This window comes from Chinchilla lanigera, unplaced genomic scaffold (genome assembly GCF_000276665.1).
Source record: "Chinchilla lanigera isolate Chin_1 unplaced genomic scaffold, ChiLan1.0 scaffold00223, whole genome shotgun sequence".
Lineage (NCBI taxonomy): Eukaryota > Metazoa > Chordata > Mammalia > Rodentia > Chinchillidae > Chinchilla > Chinchilla lanigera.
The window spans coordinates 108616-132679 of record NW_004955624.1 but is presented as its reverse complement, the minus strand read 5'-3'; the positions used below and the strand labels follow the sequence as shown (position 1 = coordinate 132679).

The 24064-nt window shown below is 35.6% G+C and overlaps 1 protein-coding gene across 1 annotated transcript; it reads left to right on the top strand.

Moving 5' to 3' along the window:
• Positions 1–1776: 1776 nt before the first annotated feature.
• LOC102021828 (zinc finger protein 883-like) lies at positions 1777–8874 on the top strand. The gene is given in 4 exon segments (XM_013510160.1): positions 1777–1915; positions 3864–3989; positions 6581–6663; positions 7471–8874. Coding segments are annotated over 4 exon segments (1752 nt in total).
• Positions 8875–24064: the final 15190 nt, after the last annotated feature.

The window sequence follows — 24064 nt, the reverse complement described above, 5'->3', positions numbered from 1 at the left end:
ACATTAAGTAAGATTAGCCAGGCATACATATTTATAAAGAGCTCACCGAAAAAGATAATCATGATTTAAGAAAAGACATTCCATATATAAATATTTTAATAATCATTTATTAAGACATCGAGAGATTAATACATGTTATTTTTGGCTTCTGCAATTACTTTATATTCTCCAAGTAGAGGTGGTTATTTTCCAGACAATTAGTAGTCCAACAAACTGCCACGTACATAAAAATCTTGGTGAAAATGTCCTCTGAGAATTGCTACACGTGTGTTTTAAATTTCATTTGTAAAGGTTAACAATGTAATGGAATTTCTGTGATAAACAATAGCTTTTAAGTAATCCAAGTGAAAATATTAAAGTATTGAGACAAGGTTAAATGAGGGAAAATTCGGGGTAGTATACTGGATTAAAAAAAGTTAATTAACCAAATTTCATATTTGATAGCTGGATAGCATTCACCAATAAGGTCACTAGCATATTTGATGGTAGACACCTAAGGACACATAAGGAAGAACAAGAAAAATGAAAATGAGAAAATGGAAGAAAGGGATACTTTTCAGGAAGTTTGTATTGTTGCAGTGTTTGCAGAACATTATGAATACATTCCTTGTGTGCAGTTGATAATTGTCCATGAGACATCTTCATGTTTTCAGTGTCTTCTTCCACCACTTTGCCCTCCCTCCTTTCCTGGGTTCCCTGATTTTATCAAAGGAAGAATTTCACTATTTCTCATCATCTGTCATTCCTTTTCTTTTTATTTTGACTTGGAGATTATCATGTAAGATCATCCCAGTGAGTTTTAATCTTTCTGCCCAGTTTATTTCAATGAATTTTATCATCATAAGGTTTATCTATTTCCTTACAAATGGCTGAATTTTGTATTTAATTGTAGAATAACACTGATAATTTTTTTAAAAAACTGGATATACAGTACCTGAAGGAGGATTTATTAAGACATGGAGAAGGGTATGGAATCCAATTGAAAGATCAAAATGTCAGGGCACTGCTTAGAAATTGTAGAAACTGCTGAGCGTGTTCAGAGATCAGGAATGCTCAGGATACAGTAGTCCTCACGGTAAATCATAGAAGCTTTTGCCACTACAGCCTAAGAGTCTGCATTGGTGCGTCATTCTCCTGAGTTGAGTGGTGTGTAACATCTGATGTTATGATATAGGACAATTATCCTGTTTTCAGAGATGGAATCAATAGCCTGCAGTGTTGCTGGTACTTTTAACAAGTAATATAAATATAACTTAAAATATTTGTCATTTAGATAGGGAAAATATTGGATCTTTCAACATTCTCAACACAATATACAACCATTCAATAAATAAAGGCTATCTGATAGATGCATGGAGATGAATAAACAATAACTGGGGTACAAAAATGGCAAAACATTGCAGTAAGTTTCACTGTGATGTGTATTTAAACTTCCTTTAAATAATTAAGATATATCCTTTGGTTCATTATTTCAAGGCTAAATTTTATAATAATGTGCAGAATGAAGATAGTATATATTTATGAGAAGTTGACCACGTTTTTTATATCACATTTCATGTAAAACTCTGTGCACTAAGAAGTGTATCATTCTATAGTATTTGTCTTTCAGGGTGGGTCTCTGAAGTTAGGTCCCTGTCTGGTGCTAACAGTGAATGGACTATTGCCCTAAACAGCTTCGCTTCTCCATATGTGCTGTTTCTCCTCTATTTCAGTACTGTCTTCTCAGTTCACTTACTCAGACGTTTTCACTACTTCTCTGTCTAAACTGAAATGTGTATGTGTGTGTAGGAATCAATCACCATTGAAGACGTGACCATCAACTTCACCCCAGATGAATGGGCCCTACTGGACACGCCCCAGCGAAAGCTGTATAGAGATGTGATGCTGGAAAACATCGGTAACCTGGCATCTCTTGGTGAGTCTTTTTTATTCAAGTTTCTCTCTACATATGAATATACCTACGTTCAATGCTATACATAATAATTCTATCATTTTCTAGAGTACATACTTCTCGTCCTGTTCAATCTCTGTTCTGTTTCGTTCATATATATGACAACTATGTCAAAGATAATTCCATTTAAATTAAATACATTACACTCCCTAAGATAGTCTTTAAAATTATTTCATGTGGACTGGGGATTTAGCTCAGTGGCACAGCGCCTGCCTGGCAAGAGCAAGGTCATGAGTTCGATTCCTGGTACCGGATGAAAAGCAAAAAAACAAACAGAAAATAAAGCAAAATAAATAAAATAAAATTATTTCATGACTTAATGTCGTTAAATCTCCAAATGCTCACCAAATCTGAAAACTAAAATTGAGGAACTTTATAAATATATCACTTACTATATACATGAGTGTAATATTCTGTACATTATGATGAGGCATGTGAAAGATGTGAAAATAGAATGACTGTGTATATTTGAGGAGCTTCTGTTTTAGGCTATTTGAAGTTATATTCACTGTACCATGCAGGCGTTTACAACCTCCTTGTGAACACACTTTTAGAGCGCATCTTGAGCTCTTTATATTTTTGCAGTTTTAATAGCACATTATTGCAATACGTGGTTATATTCCTGTGGAGAATCGGTGCTTGTATAGAACTCATCTCAGATCCTTATTCTCTCCTCACTCCCAACTCTGGGTTCCCATTACATTTTGCAAAAGATGTATCTTCCTATTTCTCATGATCCTGTTTTTGTCTTTATTTATATTTTGGTTTTCTAAAAGAAGAGCCACATTCATGCGATATTTAAGCTTGTTTGTCTGGTGTATTTCTTCTTAGCTTTTATCTCATAGTGCATTCATTCTGTCCCAGATGGTTTAAGCCTATCCTTTTAGAAAGACTGATAATTCTATCTTATCTTTAAATTCACAGAGGAGCGCAACTGTCCTGAGCACTCTACAGCTTGGGCATACAGTGTTGATTTTCTCCTAACTTAATAAAAGACCTACAATATGTTCCTTCTTAACACATTGCAGAGGTGTTTTATTATTATATTAAAGAGAAAAGAAAATATCAAATAACAAAAATGCACACAAAGCAAAAGAACCCCAGAATTGTGTAAATGATACAGAATTTCAAAAGTAGATGATAGGAAATCATCAGTGGTTGTTGTATTACTTATTGTTTTCTTCTAAGTTCTTGCTCCAGTTACCAGATATAGCTATGCAAGATTGATCAAACAATTAAACAAGAACTGTTCCTTTCAGAAAATCAATAGAAATTAGTAGTACAATTATCTTAACTATATTATGTGTGTGTAGATATGTATATTTCTCTTCAGTTTTCTTTTCTCTTTCTTTTCTTCTTTCCCTGATCCCAGTTGTTCTTTCCTTTTAAACAGTTTCTTTCCCTTTTTCAATATCTGTTGTACCTTCCAGTTTTATTTGCTTTTTAATGTTCTCACACTAGGGAGACTTTACAGTGTTTCCAGGTGTGGGACTGATTTATTTCACTTATGTATATGGTCTCTGTTGCATCCATTACCTCTAAAAGGCTTGAGTTTATTTTTCATTATAGCTGAGTAATATTCTACCGTATAAAAATATCACATTTTTCTTATCTACTCCTTAGTTGTTGGGCATTTGGGTTGTTTCCAAAATTTTGCTAGAACAAATTGTGCTACTATGCACATGGTGCACATATATAGCTGAGGTATGTTTTTACTTCTTCTGGGAAAATAAGCAGAAGAGGAATGTCTGGGTTAAATGGAACTTCTAATCCTAAGTTTTTTGAGGAATGTCCACACTGATTTCCACTGTGGTTGCCTGGGCTCTTTATCTGCATTCATCTTATTTATCCTAGGAAGACTCCCTTAGACTGTGTGATAACGAATAAAAGTTTATTCTTGTGACCTTAATAGTCCACATTGCTATTTTCTTCTGGACAGGACAAGAATGCGGCAAACCAGATGTAATTTTCAACAGAGCTGAAAGAGAAATTCTATGCATTCTAGAACAAAAAGATTTTCCTCCAAACCAGACCCCAGGTAAAAATGAGATTGATGTTTTAAGATAGAGGAGATCCAGGCTGATGTGTATGGTCCTTGATAAGCAGCACAAGCATTATCAAAACGTGCCTACTCTCAAATACAAGTATGAGGATTCAAACCATACCCATCAAAATTCATTAGTACTTTGGTTTGTGAATACTTTTCTTTGTGAGCAATTTGTTGGGCACTCAAACATTTGACAGATATTATGCTTGGTTTATGAACTCTCATTTGGATGAAAAACAATCATGTAACACTTACGAGAGCACATAAATATTACCATTTTCTCTGAATTGTGGACAGAATCATATTTCTGAAATATTGTACTAAGAATATTCCCCATAGAATTAGATAAATAAGTAATAAATAACTCCTGAAATTCATATAGACCCAAAACAGACCCAAAAGAGCAAAAGAAATCCTGAGCAACAAGAGAGGCAGGAGCCATCTCAGTTCTTAAATTGATGTTGTTTATAAAGCAAAATTGATAGAAATTACATGTACTAGAAAATTGTGTCCTCCGCTGGAACAGAATGGAGGATACAGAAACAGGTACAGACACTTTCAGCTCTTTGTTCATCTGCAACAGGGCAAAAACACCTTCTGGAGGCAAGACCCGTCCTCGATAAGTGATGACTGGAGACTTGCTTAGAGGTTGTCTATTTGCAGATGATTATTACATTTCATGATGTAATAAGACAAACTCAAAATACATTAAATAGTTGAACACTCAAGTGGAAGCACTGAACCTCTTTAAGCTTCAATAGGGAAGACACTTAAAGCTATACGTATAGGTAAATTCTTCTTGAACTGGACACGAATGGCACAGAAAATTTAAAGTCATGCAAATGGCACTATATAAAATTCAAATGCTTCTTCAGAGCAAATGAATCAGTCCAGTAAGAAGACCCCATAAGGAATGGGAAACATTTTTCCAGCTATTCATTATATGAAAGACTATAATGTGAAAAATACAAAGACTGAAAAAATTAGATCAGCTGTATTAAAAGTCTCAATCAAGAAAGGGGCAAGAGGCATGAAGCAATACATATCAGAAAAATTACAATGGGCCAAAACACATGAAAAATTTCTCATCTCTCACCATGAGAGAAGTACAAACTAGAACAGCATGAAGGTTCCTTATACCAGAAAGAGTGGTAATCTTGACCAAGTGAAAGAGTAATGTGTACTGCCCTGACCACGATGAAAAAGGCACATAGCTAAATTGTGGGTAGAAAGTAAACTTCTAAGTATGCATAGTTCTCAAAGAAGTGAAACTAGAAATTCCATGTGATCCGTGTTTCCCATTTGAAGTACTTTTCCAAGAATGCTTCATACATCATATAACAGTCATATATGCATACCAATGTTTATGGCAGCACAATTCATAATAGCTAAATCCAGGAATCAAACTTTATCTCCATCAACAATTGCCAATATCCAGAGAATGTGGTGTCAGTACACAATGTGATACTTCTCCCCTGTAAAGATTGATGAATTTGAGATATTTGAAGCAAAATGGATTTTCCTGGGAAGTACAATACTGAGCGAATTAAATCAGAAACAGAACTTAAACACTGCATGATATTTCTCACTTGAGTAATGTAAACTCAGAATAAAGAGAAAAATAAAACTGGATAAAGCAAAAGAAATGGCATAGCTCACTCACATATGTGACATGGTCCAAGTGACAGAGAGGAGGGTAAAGTGGTGGCTCAGTAGGTATTTACCACATGCCATGTACAGTTTCAGAACTCCCACAATGAATATAAGCAGTACATGTTAAAAACATGATTGAAGAATGTTACTATCAACAAAAAATGAATAAGGAAATGGGGAAAGGGGATTTAAAGATGAGGAAAGGGGATTTAAAGATGGGGAAGGAGATGGAAAGAAAGGGCATTAAAAAGAAATGAGGTAAGGGGCTGGGGATTTAGCTCAGCAACACAGCAACTGCCTGGCAAGCACAAGGTCATGAGTTCGATTCACTGTACTGGAAGAAAAACAAAAACAAAAAAAGAAATGAAGTATATTTTGTATGGTAATTCACTCCCAAGATAAATGTCACCTTCACATAGAGGAAACATGCAGTAACAGAATAAAATAATATTTTAAACATAAAATATTATATCCTTTATATTTTTCAGTTCTCATATAATTCAGTAAAGTCATCTCTGATCTTATTATTTAGGTTGAGATTTCTTTGGTTTATTATAGTTCTATATTTGATATGGAACATTATTTTCCTGGACATATTTTAGATGTATAAAATTTTAAATTGTAGATACAGCATTACATTTTATAACCACAATCACTATGTCCAAAATTTTGAGGTACATCATGTTCCCATTATCATCAGGTACTGTGTAGTTTACATTTCCAAGATGATTTCTGGTATAAACTACTGAGAACTCAAAATTTAATGAAGGTATTTGTACAATTTCTATCATTTATTGAATTCTGGAAATTTTACTGTTACATGCACATAAATGTCCTTTACAAAGCATCAGATACATGGCACTTTATGGGGTTTATCATATTCATTTTATTAACTTTATTTTAATTATTTATTTTCATAATTATTACAGAAAGAATGAGCACAGATGAAGGAGAGGAAATGAAAAACATTCAAATTATGAATAAGAATAAAACACACACCATCAAGCCCTTGGTAAGTTTTAGATATATGAAAACTTGCATAGATAGGAAAGATCTTTCAATGAGAAAAGTTTGGTTGTCAGTATGATTCCATTGTGCGAGATAAGAAAAAGATCTGTAAATCATACGGTCAGGGTATCTGGAGATTATTTACAATGTAACATTAGTTCTGGAGTATGATGTGTGAGATTAACAAAAAAATGTACAGTTTCACCTAAATGCTGAGACACTTTGAATCATCAGTATTAACCTAGTCATCATTTAGAGATAATACTGAAGAAAAAAAAAACCCTTTCTTATCAGGAACTGAATAATGTGAGTAGTAAGTAACAAATAACTCATTTTTCTAGAATTAACCTATTAATCTAGAATTAAAATTAGTGAATATAATGTATGAAGATGTATTAGCATATAATATACAACGTTGATTTCCTTGAAAACATATATGTCATAGAGACAAGCACCAATCAATTGTAATAACTAAAAATTTAGCTGACTAGTATGACTTCATACATTTCTTATATCATAATCTACATTAACATTGTATATATACAGTGTGAACAATTCCTTAATGAGAATTCATACATGAAGAGACAATGGTATATTTCATTGACACAGAAATGATGCATATAATCAACATGAGAAACACTCTTAGCTCCACTAATGCCTCAGGAAAAGCGCTATGACTTATAGTCAAATGGGACAAATAAATGTTATGTACTTAAGAAATGCTATACTATAAGCTCTGAACTTATATTTCCTAAAGTGTATGAAATTCATTTATTAAAACATAAACTAATGTTTCTAACTTAAACTGCAGGAGAACACTCAGGGCAAGCAGATACATTTTGAAGGAAATCTGTGTGGGAAAACCTTGACATATCCTTCTGCATTGGGAAGACGGAAAATGACTATCTTTGGAAATGAATGTTGTGTACTAGAAAAAATCTTCAATCAATCTTCTAAATTTTACCGGCATCTGAGAACAGAAGCTGGTGAAAAACATTATAAATGTCATCTTTGTGGGAAAAGATTGAAAAATTCACAGAGCCTGAAAAATCATATGAGAACACACACAGGGAACAAACCTTATGAATGCCATCTATGTGGGAAGACCTTCTCCCAGTTATGTAACCTTAGTATACATGAGAGAACACACACAGGAGAGAAGCCATATAAATGTGATGTGTGTCAAAAAACTTTTGCTCATTCTAATACTCTTAAGAATCATAAGAGAACACACACAGGGGAGAAGCCGTATGAATGTCATCTCTGTGGGAAGGTCTTCTCTCTTTTAGGTAACCTTAGTAAACATGAGAGAACACACACAGGAGAGAAACCTTATGAATGTGATGTGTGTCAAAAAGCTTTTGCACATTCTAATACCCTTAAAAGTCATAAGAGAACACACACAGGAGAGAAACCATATGAATGTCATCTGTGTGGGAAGGCCTTCTCTCAGTTATCTAACCTTAGTGTACATGGGAGAACACACACAGGAGAGAAGCCATATGAATGTCATCTATGTGGGAAGGCCTTCTCTCAGTTATCTGCCCTTGGTATACATGAGAGAACACACACAGGAGAGAAGCCGTATGAATGTCATCTGTGTGGGAAGGCCTTCTCTCAGTTATCTACCCTTAGTATACATGAGAGAACACACACAGGCGAGAAGCCATATGAATGTCATCTATGTGGGAAGGCCTTCTCTCAGTCATCTACCCTTAGTACACATGAGAGAACACACACAGGAGAGAAACCATATGAATGTCAGCTGTGTCAAAAAGCCTTTGCTTATTCTAATACCCTTAAAATTCATAAGAGAACACACACAGGAGAGAAACCATATGAATGTCAGCTGTGTCAAAAAGCTTTTTCTCATTCTAATGTCCTTAAAAATCATAAGAGAACACACACAGGAGAGAAACCCTATGAATGTCATGTGTGTAACAAAGCTTTTGCTCATTCTAATACCCTTAAAAATCATAAGAGAACGCACACTGGAGAGAAGCTATATGAATGTCAGCTTTGTGGGAATACCCACTCTCAATCCTCTCACCTTAATATACATAAGATAACACACACAGGAAAGGAACTATATGAATGTGCTCTACGTGGGAAGAACTTCACTCAATCATCTCACCTTACTAAGCATGAGAGAACACACAGCAGGGACAATATATTGACGACACCCCCAGAACAGCCTGCAGTTTTCTCAACTTAGCAGGTATGAGAGAACATACAGAAGAGAGAAGTCATATGAACGCCATCTGTGTGAGAAAGCTTTTACTTTATTTTCTTCCAGAAGTACACATGAGAAAACACACATTAGAGAGAAGGTTTGTGAATGTCAACTCTCTGGAAAAATTGTAGTCTGTGAGGTAATTTTCAATCAGAGAAATCACAAAGCTAAAAACCGTAGAAATTTCATTTTTATGCAAAAGCCTAGTGCCAATATCTTTATGTTGGACAGCACAAGAGGACTCACACTGGAGATGAATGATAACATTGTTTTCACTTTGAGAAATGGTTATGTCATTCTTTTGTGCTTTTATGATGTGACTGACCATATACAAAATAGAACAATCTTGACTTTGCCTGTCTAGGGTTGTATTGCCTGCAGTTACACATACATGGTGCTGCTTCATCCATGGATGAAGCTTGGATTATTGGCACATTTCCTGGGACATCGCAGGCTCTTCTTACATTTTTTGAGCCACATTAGCTTGCATTCTGGGTTCATATGCTCTTTTAGCCTTCATGGATACATATCTTCTAGTGTTTAAGTGTATGTCCTCTGCTACATGACCAAATATGCATGATAATGTTGTGTGGTCTGTGTTCATATTGCCTACATTATTGTTATGAGACTATGATCTTTGGGAATTTGGTATTCATATGCTTCATGACTTCATAAAAATATGAATGTAGGGATTTGCAATGGATTTTGATATTTTGACCATTATTTGTAAATTCTAGGACTTCAAGACGTAGAAAGCACTGTATTTTTCCAGAAACAATATTTAATTAACTAGTTATCAGCATTTGTTTTGCACTTGGATCACCTGTGTTATATTAACAAGTGTCATGCTGGAAAGACAGATTACTGACAAGAAGCCCCACATTTATGCTTCACCTGAATATTATGCTGAGCAAATTGGCACTGCTCTGAGATATGCATAGTGATCATCATCAGAACTGCATTGTATTCCTGTTAGACACACCTCAGAACATTGTGTATTCTTTGGTGTTGATTCCAAAGGTAGCAAATACAGGAAAACTGACAGAATTTTTGTCAGCAATAATATCTGCTTTCACGAAGGGGAATTAATGACCTTTTGCATTGAGAAAATTTTCCCATACTAAATCTGGGAAAAGGTTTGTAAAGTTAAAAACACCCATCAATTTAGACCCTGCTGAATCCTGGGCGCTGCCCAAAATTTGCTGGAAAAAGCCTGGTGCTTGCAGGGCTTTTTTTTTTCTTGATTAATGCTGTGAGACTAGGTTTGTGGTAATTTCAGATCCTGTAGGCAGCAGGACAACTTGCAAGTATTTATGGAGTATTAATGCGCCAGGCACACAGCTTACAGGACTTCTCTGCCAGCAAGAGTGAGTACCACATTCTCCAATCAGCCTAGGTACTATTTTTCTGGTACTGTTGAGGAGCAGACACACATGGTGTGGTTTCCATCCACTGAACATTTTCTCTGGCCACATGTGGATGTAGAAAGCTTTCCAGAAGCTTATTCTGCCCAAGCATTGTGTCTCCCTTAAGATCAAGATATCATGCTCTGCCTCTGCATTTAAACACCTTGGAAATGGAAAGAACACCTCACAGCTAGTGTTGTGAGGGCTCTATGTACTTGGCATCAAATCCTAGCACTGTACATTTAATACAGATTTGTTTTATACATTGACCTTGTGTTGTACAACTTTGATAAACTAAGTACTCAAATAGTTCTAGTAGATTTTTAAATATGCCTGCTTTGTATATAGATGATCATGTCTGTGAATAAAGAGTTTTATTTCAAAATAATAAAGACAATTTTAAATTTTGAAAATTTCTAACATGATCCTTATTTGGGAGATATAACAGGATCTTGGGAACCTGTGTGTGTATCAGTCTGTCATGAAAACTTATCACTACCTATGGTTGCAGAGATGTCCTTCTGGCATCAAGGAACTTTCTCCTTTGGTATGTAACAAAACAGATGGAAAGGACCCTTTTTAAGCACAATACTAAAACTAAATATAACTATCACTGAACAGAGATTCCCCAAGTGATGACCAGGATTTCTGCATGAATGCCTGTGAAGTTAGGTTCAGATTCCACTGAGGTTTGTCACATGAAGCAGCTTGAGGGATGAATAATAGACTCTATAGATGGGTGTAGGTGATACGATGAAGACTCAGGTGAGAAACCTGGGTTTCACTGCCCAGAAGTGTGCACACATGTTTTATGAATAGCAAAATGTGTATATAATTCATAGTACAAAAGATTTGTACATATTTTGAAAGTACAATCATGTGAATGTCAGGACTAGAACACTTTTACATTATTCCTTGTCAAACTGAATGTCAAAATTTAAATTGTGTATAATTGTACTTGCACACGAGATCAAAAGCCAGGTGATCGGCCTGGGGTACAGCTCAGCTGCACATGACCTGCCTGGAAAGTGTGAGGTCCTGAGTTTAATTCCCGGTACCAAAATGCAAAACAAAACTGTAACCATCTGATGAACAGGGACCAAAATAGGAGGTGAGGAAATCAAAGGATATAACAAAGATTTGAAGTAGTGTTCTCAATCTTGTGAAAAAGAACTGATATTCAAGACCTCAAAGATTTCAGGTATTTTTCAGGAATGATCAAATAAACTTCACATATAGTCGAAAGCTTCTGTGTTCCCTGACAGGGTTGTTCCCCCCTCAGATCCAGAAATGTTAATCCAAGCAGGATCTCTGCAGAGAAGTCCAATCAACCCTGTGCCAGAGGGGGCAATGAGAGAGCAATGAAACAGTTTACTACATGGGGCTCTGTGGGAATCGTGCTCATGTTTTCACTGACCAAAGATAAAATATTGGATTCACATTTATTTTGATTATTAATAAATTCTTAATGTTGGCTGAAAAGAACAATGTAAACACTGGCCTAGCTCTTCTTCCCATGTTGCAGTAGCAATTCCTTTAGTAATCACATTATTTTATTGTGAATTTTGTACTTTTTATATTTTATTTTCATTGCTGTTTTCTCCTGTGCAATTTTGGCCTTGTGTCCATAGATTCCCATGTGTGGGTTTCTCACTGCTTGTCAAGGCCTAGGAAGCTTCCTAATCCACAGAATGCACTCAGGATATTTTGTGAATGATTAACTCCCTAAATGAATCTTTCTAATTTCCTTTCACCAAAGGACCTGCCTCTTTGTTCTGAAAATTAATGAGAGGATTATAGCTTTCCAGTTATAGGCAAAATCCCAGCAAAGCAAACAAGCTGTGTCCCCAACAGGAGCCGGAGAAGCTGTGGTTACTCTGCTAGAGGATGCATCTCCTGAGTGAGTTTTCTGACTGCCTTTCTGTGATGCACAGAGAAGTCAGCAGAGAGAGCATTTCCCACAGAGGCAGAACTAAAGGGTTCAGCACTCTGAAGAAAGAGCCACTGGCTGCTTACTCCAGATCCGGGTCACAAAACAGAGGCCCAGAAACAACAATGGCCACTCAGTGACTCAGTAGTACCAGGAGGAGGAAGCTGAATGCTCCCCAAGTCCCCGCCTGAGGAACTGCACAGGGAGCCTCCTTAGGGAATCTGTGCCTCCACTTCCTGCCTCTTCTCTGTTTTTCACATGTAGTTTTATGCTTCATGACTTTTTACTTCCTTCTTACCTGCTCTTATTCTTTCTTCTTCTAAAACAAAGTGTTTTACTTAATCTTTTTCTCATTTTTCACTCCATGTCTTTGTAGATTTTTAAAATTATTATAGAGGTCTTCCTGCCTCAGCCTCCTGACTGACAGAAACTGCAGGCTTACACCACCTAACAATTATTTCAGCATTCAACCTCTGCTTTTGTTCTGGTCTCCTTCTTTTCACTATTTGGGATTTTCTCAAGGTTCTCTCCTCCCCTTGACTTCTCTCAATTTATTGTTTTTCGGTCACCAGTTCAAACACTGGAGTTTATAATCTTTTACTTACAGGACACATAAATGGTATGCAGAGAGGAAGGCTACAGCAATAAGTGCATCCATCATAACAAAGGACTGATTTCACCTGAACCTAAGGGTGCATCTCAAGCACCTGCAAGTGAAACAAGGAAGCACAGTGAAAATTTGGAGCAGAACATAAGCACTGAAAGTTGTGGTAGAAATAGAATTTAGTACACAGACACTACTGAACAAGAAACTGGAAAGTATATTTCATGAAAACTTAAAATTGACATAACTTTGGCAGAGTAAACAAAGATTGAGGTATACATAACTGAAATAAGCAAATACAGACAGGAAAACGGTGACATTACATTGATAGTGCAGAAACACCAGAACCGTTGCAGGCTGCTATAAACTATTGCTCACCCACTGTGGTCACCACCAGGAGGTGCTGGTTGTACCACCTCCCAACTGGGTTACTCAGCCTGCCGGGTCACTGCCTCTGTTTTCCAGAGCTGCCTCCTGCTGCTGCCTGACTGTGGTGTAGCTGCTCAGAGGGCTGCAGGGCTGTGCTCTGCACACAGACACTTCCTGCTCCTCAGACCAGACACTGATTATATCCAAGCGGCTGCTGGGCACTGCAGACAGAGAAAGGGATTGTAGTTCTTCTTAGGACTCAAGCACAGATGCAGTAAAGTAGGATCTCTCCAGGGGACACAGGGAAAGGTGGACCATGAGTGACTCAAACTCCATGATGTTCATCTGAGCCATTGCACCCTTGAATCCTTCGTTGCCTGCACTGTATTCCTCTCAGAATGGTTCTCTGCAGCTCCTTCATCGAGGTGCTGTTTTCAGTTTATCCACCAAACCCAAAGCATTCTGCCAACTTCTTCTTCGGTTTCCATACAGCCTCTCAGGTCGCCAAACCCTGGTAACCCAGGAGCATCCACTGACCTCTGCTCAAGTCCTCCCTGTGTGTGAGTGACAGTCCCTGCAGCCACTCAGAATGGAGCCTTGTCTGACCACTTCCCATTCTCAAATGAATGCTAGCTCTGCCTTGGCTGAATTCTCTCTGCTGGTGCTCAGTGTTTCATTACAATTCTCCTCGGATTGCTGCTTTTTTAAATGTATTGCAATTGCTACACTCTGCCCTCTCCCTCTCACCCATCCTTCTCCCTCTATCTCACTAAATCTCTGCTTCCTTGTGTTTGCTTCAACTCATTTCAAAGCATCTGATTTCCCCACGTCTGATTCTGCCTCCCAAACCTGGCCTCGCCACAACCCCAGTCCCTTGAGTTCATCCTCCTTGCTCCGTGCTGACCCCTTAGGCTTCTGTGTCTCCATTTATATCCTGGAGGAAAACTAAGTATATTTACCATATCTTCCCATCACAGCAACGCTGTATTTTGTAATTATTTACTTAAGTTGTACATATTTGAAGACTTCTTCATATTTATTCTTCTTCTTCATTTGAATAGTTACTAAATTTTACTCTATGCTATGCCCACTTTGTCACCTGTTGAAGGGAAATTTTACATCAGATATATGTAGCAGATTTCTTGGAATGAGGCACTACAAATGAATTTGAATTCAGAATCTGAGACCTGCCATACCCCATCCAGGTCCTGAGAGGTCAGCCACAATAGCAGTAATGAATCCTTGTATTCAGTTCTCTATATGATCCAGATATTCGCTCTTTATGTTGTAAAAGAGAAGGGAATTGGGGGAGGAGGAAAGGAAAACAATTTGCCAAAATGAGAAAATGGAAAGAAATCTTTGGGAATACAGAGGGAAAGAGGGGTTGAAGGGAGGGGAGCTGAATAAGAAAAAAGAAGAAAGATGTACGATGCTCAGGTACAAGTTCCCCATGGAGAAGGTGGTCATTATGCATATCTGAATTGTACCAAAAACTTAGTTAAGCTAAAACCTGTACGTCAGCACTGTAGAACAGGGGCATAGAAAACAAAGAGATCAAAACTTCATCACTCAATACATCAATTGGATACAGCTGAAATAAGTGATAATCTGCACCTTCAACAGCTCCTCATGATGTGGGCCTCCTGTGTCTAATCACAGTTCAGTTGCCTGATCAGCACTATATATCAGTGTGTTCTGTGAGACAGAGCTCAAGGGCTCTGGATCTCTGTCCTCCTTCAATTTGCATTTAACTGTCTACTTATTACCAGGTGCAAGGTTTCTGACTATATTTTGAAAATGTAAAATGTTTCCTAAAACATAGAAAACACTTAATAATTTTTGTTTATAAGTAGTAGACTGAATAAATTTGGGGGTTTCAATTCATCATGGTCTTTCTTGTTTGCTCTCCATTTTCTGTGACATGTGTATCTTTATTCTTGTGTGGACAATAAAACCAAAGTGACAGTGTGTGCTCAAACAGTGGGCCCTGATGAGGGTCAGGTGTGTGCAATCAGGGTGCATGCCCTGCCAGGTTGCACTGATCAGGTCTATTTAGTGGTTTCTTCTATACAAAGGGAAGCCAAGCAGAGCCTGCATTTTCCCAGAGAATCAGGAACTGAAGCGTTCACAACTTTGCCAGAAGCGTGAGTGAGTTCCTGCCTGGGGAACCTGCCTCAGAATCTAGAAATCTCTAGTTTGTGCACACTTGATTTTGGGGGAATTCTCCCTGAATATTAAATGTGAGTCTAACTTTCTCAAAAAGCAAATTTTGACACTTTCATATGAGAGCACTGTCTCCTGCTCTTTAAAATCTATTTCATCAGCAGATTCCTCTCCACTCTCAATTCCTAATTTTGATTATTTTGACCTCTTTTCATGTCTCTTTTGATTCGATATCACGCAGTTGCTTTCTTCAAGTGTAAGGTATATTTTGGCAATTACAAAAAAATTTCTGTTACACTTTATTATGCAGTTATGTTTTTGCACTAAATTTTTGCATGTTAAATTCTCTATACTAATGTTCTTGTTTATGGTCTGACCTGCTTGCATCTGATAGCATGTAATCAAGAGTACATACAGCATTTCCTTCATCATAGAAAGTTTTCCTTGGCCCCATGATCTACCTCTGTTTTTTGTTTTGTTTTGTTTTGTTTTTCAAATTTAAACTCTTCAGTAATTTATAGTTTTCTTTCTATAATGTCTTTTATGTATATTGTTTTATAATTTCCAATTGTATTCTTAGCTTTGTGTCATAATTAATTCTATGACATATTACATCCTTTCTGAAAATTAATATGTTGATTACCAAATATTTTGGAAGCAATATTTTTGAACGTTGTTGCTTTGAAAATTTATACACTGTAATATCACATGGAATATAAATGTCTTTTTTTTTCTGGTACTGGTAATAGGACTCAGGACCTTAAGCTTGCCAGTCAGGTGCTCCGCCGCTGAGTTATATCCCGGGCCTCAGGTTTACTTCTTACATTGACCTTTCCCTTTGTATTTAATGGATAAAGTCAAAACATTTTTAAAAATAATATCACGGTTTGTGTTGTCTGTAATGCTATGTGCTTAGTAGTTTTGTTTTATTAGATTTATGAATTTTGCATACACATTTCTGAAAATTGCAAGGTTTTCTTCCATTCTATTACACATGGCAACAGTGCGCAGGACACCGTAAGCCCCCAAATCATAGAATACTCTGTGAGGCTCGTGCAACACAAAACTTATGATATTATTCTAGTGTATCTCTTTTATTTCATCTAATATTTTGGTTTCAAGTACATTTATTTTTCCACAAATGAGTCAAATTTGTCTTTCTGTATTGCAGATTAGTGGTCCACTGTGGTTCCATCTATCTTTAATTCTTTGAAATATTTTTATGTGATCATTCCTTATTTTCTCTTCCCTTCACACAACCTCCCATGACTTTTGCATAGCTTTGGTGTTATTATCTTTTTTTCATTTCATCTTCCCATCTTTATGTTATTTCAAGAGTAAAAATTTTGAAAATTCTAATCACATAATTTTGGATATGCCAAATATTTTTAAATTTCTTCTCAGAAAATTAATATCACTTATTTTACAAGTATTTCCAGTTTCTATTTAATAATTATGCAAACATGTATTCTGTCCTATGTGTATGAAATCATCTTAAAATCAGACTAAAAGAAATGATTCATTGGTTATTCCTCGGTAAATTATTCAGACCTAGTTCTATTTTACTTTAACTTTTTAATAGTTACAGCTTTTTATTTCCTCAGTTTTCTTTACTTGTGTCCTCCTGAAACAGACAGATTGAAAACAAACTCATTTCAGTGTAATATGAAAACTGGTGGTCTCCCATGCTCAAACTAAGGTATCTTAAATATGTGAGTATGCATAGCATTTGGAGGATGTGTTTTGGGTGCTTTCATCAAGAAGAATCCCTAATGGGCTGCTTCTCAGACATCTAAAGCTTGTGTTGATCCCTCACTCTTGCAGTCGTGATGACAGGTGGCTTGTGTACAGGTATTCGCAGTGTCCTCAAGGATATCTATGTATCCTTCCTTTAGAATGAACAGTTTCCGTATCAAAACTATGAATGGCTCTCTTGCATTGTAGAGATACATGTGCATGTTCTCCGTTCATAATTTCTTTCATTAATCAGCATCTTCACTCTTATATTTGATAGAAAGTACCAATGACAACATTTTATTCTATCAGGAAGGTCACAGTGATCGATACAATATATACAAAGGAATTTCAAATTTTACAGAGAGATAATTATTGAGCACAAGTGACTTTTGCATAGATTATTAAGAGAGTGCTCTAGCAGAGATTTATTTCATACCCAATATCAGCTCTCTACTGAAAGCTATATAAAATGATTAAATGAGAATCAGTGAACTTGCAAAAATATAACATACATATTATCCAATAGAAGAGAAATGCATGGGAATGGATTCAAGAATGTTGGTGGGTAATGTATTTAAATTTTTTACTAAATCATATTGACTCTAGTATCTGTAAATGTTTGGCATGAACTACAGATGAAACATGAAGTATGCTTCCAGTTTTGTGGAGGATGACCTGCTGACTTATTCATTTATTGACAAACATATTGATTATCTAGGATTTTGATACTATGAAGAGTGCTGCGGTAAAATGCACACGTGTCACATACATCATACTGCGGTATGATGACCTTAAAGCATACGGTTTAAACGTAGTGGTTTTATCAGCTCACAGCCCCACCAATATCTGAGAAGGTTTCCGTTCTCCCTCAGTCTCACCAGCAGTTGTTAATGTTTGATTTCCAGATAGTAACCATTCTTTCTATAATGAGAGGACATCACACTGATTTTTAAAATAGCCTTGCTCAAGTCGCAGGCAATGTGGAAACATTTCTTCTTATTTTATTGACCTTTTGTATTTCTTCATCTAAGAAAAATATATTCATTTAGAATTCCAATTATATTTGGTCTTTTGGTGTGGGAGGTCTAAATTGTCTGACTATTTGTATGTTTTTTTTTTATTTTAAAGAGGAAAAAATAAAAAAGTATAGAATTCAAAACAAGAAATAGGAAATTAACAATCATTATTATATTGCATATTTTTATCTTCAAAGTAGTTGCTAAGTTTACAAAATAGAGGCATGGAATTTAATGAAACAGTGTAAGCACACACATTATTTTCAATGGGCTAATACAAATGAACAGTATAATTTTCTTAGGTATATTGTGTGTATATAGATACATAGATAGATTTACATATATGTACATATTTTTTTCTTTCCTTTCCTTCTTTTCTCCTTTCCTCCATCCCAATTGGTCTTTCCTTCCTTCTTTTAATATTTAGTTACCCAGCAAGAAATGGGTCTGAAGTCAATTTTATTTACCTTCCACTTGAACATTGCTCAAATTTTGTAAAAATGATATAAGATGTCCTGGTAAAACATAGGATGATATTTCTAATTTAATAAGGAATCCCAACATCATAATTATAAGATTTTCTGGTGTTTACTTTTCCAGGAAATCACTAACCACATAAAGGTCTCTAGCTCATGGTAAACGCCAATATTTTGAAGCACTCTTTTAATAATCTATGCAGAAGTCACTTATGCTCAATAATTATCTTCTCTGTAAAATTTGAAATTCCTTTGTATATATTGTATTGATCACTGTGGCCTTCCTGATAGAATAAAATGCTGTCATTGGTACTTTCTATCAAATATAAGAGTGAAGATGCTGTAGACATCTTCAGAGTGAAGACACTGTTATATTGCATATTGTTGGCTTCCTATATGATCCTGTCAGCTTGAGACTGCCCATCTCAATGCACAGTAATTTACTGAAAGAAACACCAAGACTGATATTTTTCTTTTCCTTTAGATGTATTTGTTGCTAGTCCCCCAAAGCAGGGTCCTCTATATACTCACCTCGGCCACAACTGTATCAGCAACTAGAAGCCTAAATACATGATCGCTACATGTAGTCACTGTCAATGTATTTGCCAGTTCAGTTATGAGCTGCTCAATGTACTTACTGCTCTAAAGTGTACATATTACTCATCTCAGGGCACTCTGCTAAATGTCTTACATTTTCATTGTCTTAATCTAAAGGTAAGCATGTCTAAGGCTAAAGGTATTGCATTAGCCTCCTCTTCTTCAGTAGTCAGGAGAGCTCCCAATAAAAGTGCTACAAATTAGTGGACTTTATTCAATTTTCTTATAATCTTTAAAGGTAGATTTCTGAGATCAACAGATCTCCAGGTTTTTCCCTCCTACCTTGACTGTGTGGCTTGTACATCCTGGTCTTTTACTAGTATTTTTATCTGCCCTTCCCTGAGCAGAGACAGTGCTCTAATCCTCTCAAACAGGCACCAGTCATACTGGATCAAAGGCCACGCTCTTGACTACTTTTTGCTCTACCTGTTTGTGGTCTACACTTGCAAGCACAGATTTCTTTACAATTTTATTACTACATATTTTCAATCCATGATGCTTACAGTTCTGGTAGAGGATTGGTATATGTGCATAACACATTTCAAGTTCATTTCCCCCTTCATTTTACCCCCATTCTTCCAACATGAGATTCATTTACTTATCATATAAGATCTTAAAAAGTTAACGATCACATGTACAGATTGAAAACTACATTAAAAGCAAAGAACGTATAAAACATGGTGGAGAATGCACTCAGTCAAGATAGACTCTTAGTTTTGTTGGCTATATTAGAAGTGTTTCATCTCTGTCTGTTTCTCGTGATTTCATCCTTTGTTTTTCTTGTTAGAGAAACCATGCAACTTGATATTATCACCTCTCAGTGCATGCATTTTCTAAAAGTGACGTATGTTTATAATTTCTGATGGCAGCATAGAATTCCATTGGGAATAAAAGCCAGGTTTTTATTCATTCCTCCATCCCAATTGACCCTTACTTCCGAGCAGATTCTTTCCCTTTCACAATATCTCTTGTTCATTTTGGGTCTTATTTACTCTTTCAGTTTCATTTTTCATTTTAAATGGAATAAAAAATTAAAAATGATACAGATCAGAATAAGATGATAGGAATTCAGCAAGCATTGTTATATTGCATATTGTTGGCTTCAAAGTACTTATTCAGATTACCTGATATAAGCGTGTAAAATTGGTGGAAAAATTAAGCATTAACTTTTCCTTTCAAAAAAACCAATAGGAATTAGAAGTATAATTTCCTTAGCTACATTTCATATATAACATATATATTTTTTCACTTCCTTCTTTCTGTTGTCCTTTCCTTCATCCCAGTTGTTCTCCACTTTTCAGCAGTTTTTTCCCTTCTATTGTACCATTTGTATTTCACTTATCCTTTCAGTTTGTTACACTAGGGAGACAATATGATGTCTACACATATGAGTCTGATTTAGGTTGTTTCCAAGACTTAACTACAACAAATTGTGCTGCTATATGCATGAGTGCACGTATATCACTGTGGTATGATGCTTTGAATTCTTGAAAAATACCCAAAAGGAGAATAGCTTGGTTGAATGGGACTACTTATCCTAGTTTTGTGAGGATTCTCCACCCTTATTTCCATGGTTCTTGAACCAGTCTACATTCCCACCAGCAGTGGAGAAGAGTTCGTTTATCCCAAAGCCAAGCCAATATTTGTTCCTGGCTGAGTTTTTGATGGTAGCTATTCTTTTTGGGGTAAGATGGAACCTCAGTGTTGTTTTAATTTACATGTCTCAAATGACCAATGGTGTTGAGCAGTTTTGCATATATTTCCTTGCTGTTTGTATTTTGTTATCTGAGACATGTATTCATTTCAGATGCCCATTTGTGGGTTGGATCTTTGAATTGGTGGGAGCGGTAGTTTTTAAAAACCTTTTTATATGTTCTAAATAGGAATCCTTTGTCTACAGGACAGTTGGCTAACATTTTTTTTTCCAGTCTGTGGTTTTACTTTCAAACTGTTGGGGATTTCTTTTGAAGAGCAAAATCTTTTAATAGAATGAGATCCCAGTTGTTGATTTTTAAATACCTCCCCTGTAGTTTGGTTTTATTCATGAACTCTGCCTGTGTCTCCGGGGTAGCTTGCAAAACTTCTTTTCCATTGCACATAGGTTGTCTCTTGATTCTGTTAGTGGTATCCTTTCTTGTGTAAAAGCTTGCTAATATAGTGGGATCCCTTTTGTTGATTCTCTTTTTTATTTCTCATGCAGCCTGAGTCTTGTTGAGAAAGCCATAGCCTGCACCTGTGTCTGCAAGTGTTTTACCTCTTTGAGCTTCCAGGAGATGAAATATTTCTGGCATAATGTTTATATCTCTCACCTATTTTGACTTTAGTGTGGTCCAGGTTGAGAGAGTTGGTCTGCTGGTTTTCCCAGCACCACTTGTTAAAGAGTCCATCTTTCCTCTAACAGAGGGATTTGGTCCTTTCTCATAAATAAGATAGCTGAGTGTGACTAGCGTTGTTTTTATGCCTTCTGTTCTACTCCATTTATCCTTGAGTCTGTTCTTAAAACAATATCATGGTGTTTTTATCAGTGCAGCTTTGGAATATAACTTGAAGCCTAGGATTGTGATGCACCTGCCTTGTCCTTGTTGCGCAGATGTGGATTGTCTATTATGGTCCTCTTTGAATTCTATATGAATGTAAGGATTTATTTCTCTGCTTCCACAAGGTGACATTGGTATTTTAAGCGTTATTATTTAAATCTAAATAATATTCTAGAACGCATAATCATTTTGACAATATTGGTTCTCCCTATTCAGGAACAGGGATAGCTTTCCATATTCTGATATCCTTTTCAACATTACTGCTAGAAAACCATACTTTTCACTGTAGATATCTTTCACGTCTTAGGTTCAATTAATTTCCCAGCATCTCATTTTTCTGGGTAAAAATTTAAAGTATATTTTAAATAATTTACTTGAGTATATTACTGAAAGTTACTTAATTTTCACTGAGTTTGCTATTGGTGTACAGGAACGCTATTTATTTTTGAGTACAGTCTTTGTGTTCCGTTATACTATGAAATGAGCTTGTCAGATCCAGGAGTCATTTGGTGGAGTTCTTGGGGTTTTCTGTGGAGATAATTACATCATTAGCAAATACTGAGTTTAACTTCTTCTATCCCCACCCATACTAGTTTTATTTGTGTCTCTTATGCTGCCTTTCTTGCTAATGTTTCAAGAACTATATAAAACAAAAGTGGTGATAGATGTCATCCTGTCTTGATCTTGAAGTTAATTGCAATAATTTCACCTACTCCATATTTACTATAATTGTGGCCAATGGTTTGTCAGAGATGGCTTTCCTCAGATTAACATAATGACTTTCTTTTCCAATTTTTATAGTTTTTTTTTTGCATTGAATGAATGTTGCTTTTTGTAAAATGCTTTATCTTTGTCTATTGAGAAGGTCAGGTTACATTCAACCTTGGTATATTTCATGTAATGTTTTACATTTATTGAGTTGAGAATGTTGAACCATCCTTAGATCTCTTGAGTGATGAATGAGCTTTTTGAGATTTGCTACATACTGGTTGTCTGTATTCCTAAGATATTTTGTATATTGGTTTATTAAAGAGATTGGCCCATGGTTCCATTTTTCCAGTTTACTTATTTTCTGGCTTTGGAATCACCATAATGCTTTTTGCAGGAATGAATGTGGAGTACAGGTGTGCTTTGATTTCATTAAAGAGTTTCAGGAATACTGGCATTAAATCTTCTTCTCAGTAGTAGTGCAATTCAGTAGTGACTATGTCAGGACACATGCTTTCCTTAGTAAATTCTTTTTTATTATTTCTCAAGTTCACCGACTTTTTGGCTTATTCAGGTATTGATATCTTATTTTTCACATTTGGTTATATGTAAGTATCGAGTACATGATCTATTTGTTATGAATATTGTTTTTAGTTAAAGTATAGGATCTAAAAATAGATACTGATAATGATCCAGATTTAGCAAAATCTGTAATAATGTCATTTTGGTGAAGTTTAGCTGAAGGATTTTTTTATTGTTTTTAAACATTAAAAGAAATAACTTTTCTTTTCATTGATTTTTGTATTGAATTTTAGTTTGAAATTCATTAGTTTTTGCATAAGTATTATGATGTACTTTCTCATAAGAGTTTTGGATTTGGATTATGCCGTTTTGTTTAAGAAACTTGATGTTTAGGTTATTTATTTCAGCTTCTTCTATTTTTCTGATATGGACATTCACTGCTATGATGTACCTTATAAAGCCTGTTATGTTTGTATCCCAGGTGTTCAGGCATATGATACTGACATTATAATTTGAGTGTAAAAACATCTAGGTCCTACTTTAACTTGATCTGTGATTTATTGATTATTCAAGTCTAAATTATTGTTTCATATGTTGGAACAGTTTATGTGCTTTCTTTTGCTTTTGATTTATAGTTTAATGGCTTTATGATCTGATGATTGGCGTGGGATTATTTGATTCTTTGGCAAGTACTAAGCATGCAACCCTCTGCAGATATATATTAAATCTATTTTTTCAAAATTTTGTTTTGACTGTAGCATTTCTTAGTTGAAATATTTTGTAGTTCATCTGTCCATTTGTGACACTGGAGTATTGATGTCCCTTTTAATATTGTATTGATATTTTTTTCTCATTTTTTAAGTCCATTGTATTAGTTTAATGAATTGGGTTCAGTGGAATCTGGTGCATATAATTGCTATCTCTTCTTCTTGAATTAGTGTCTTACCTGATATGTGCTGAACCTTTTTGTCTTTGCAAATCAGTTTTATTGGAATCATTATGTCTGAAATTGGAACAGCAACTCCTGTTTTATTCTAGGTTTCCATACATCCTTTGAGTTTGAATCTGTATCTTTTTTTTTTTTTTTTTTTTTTTTTTTTTTTCTCC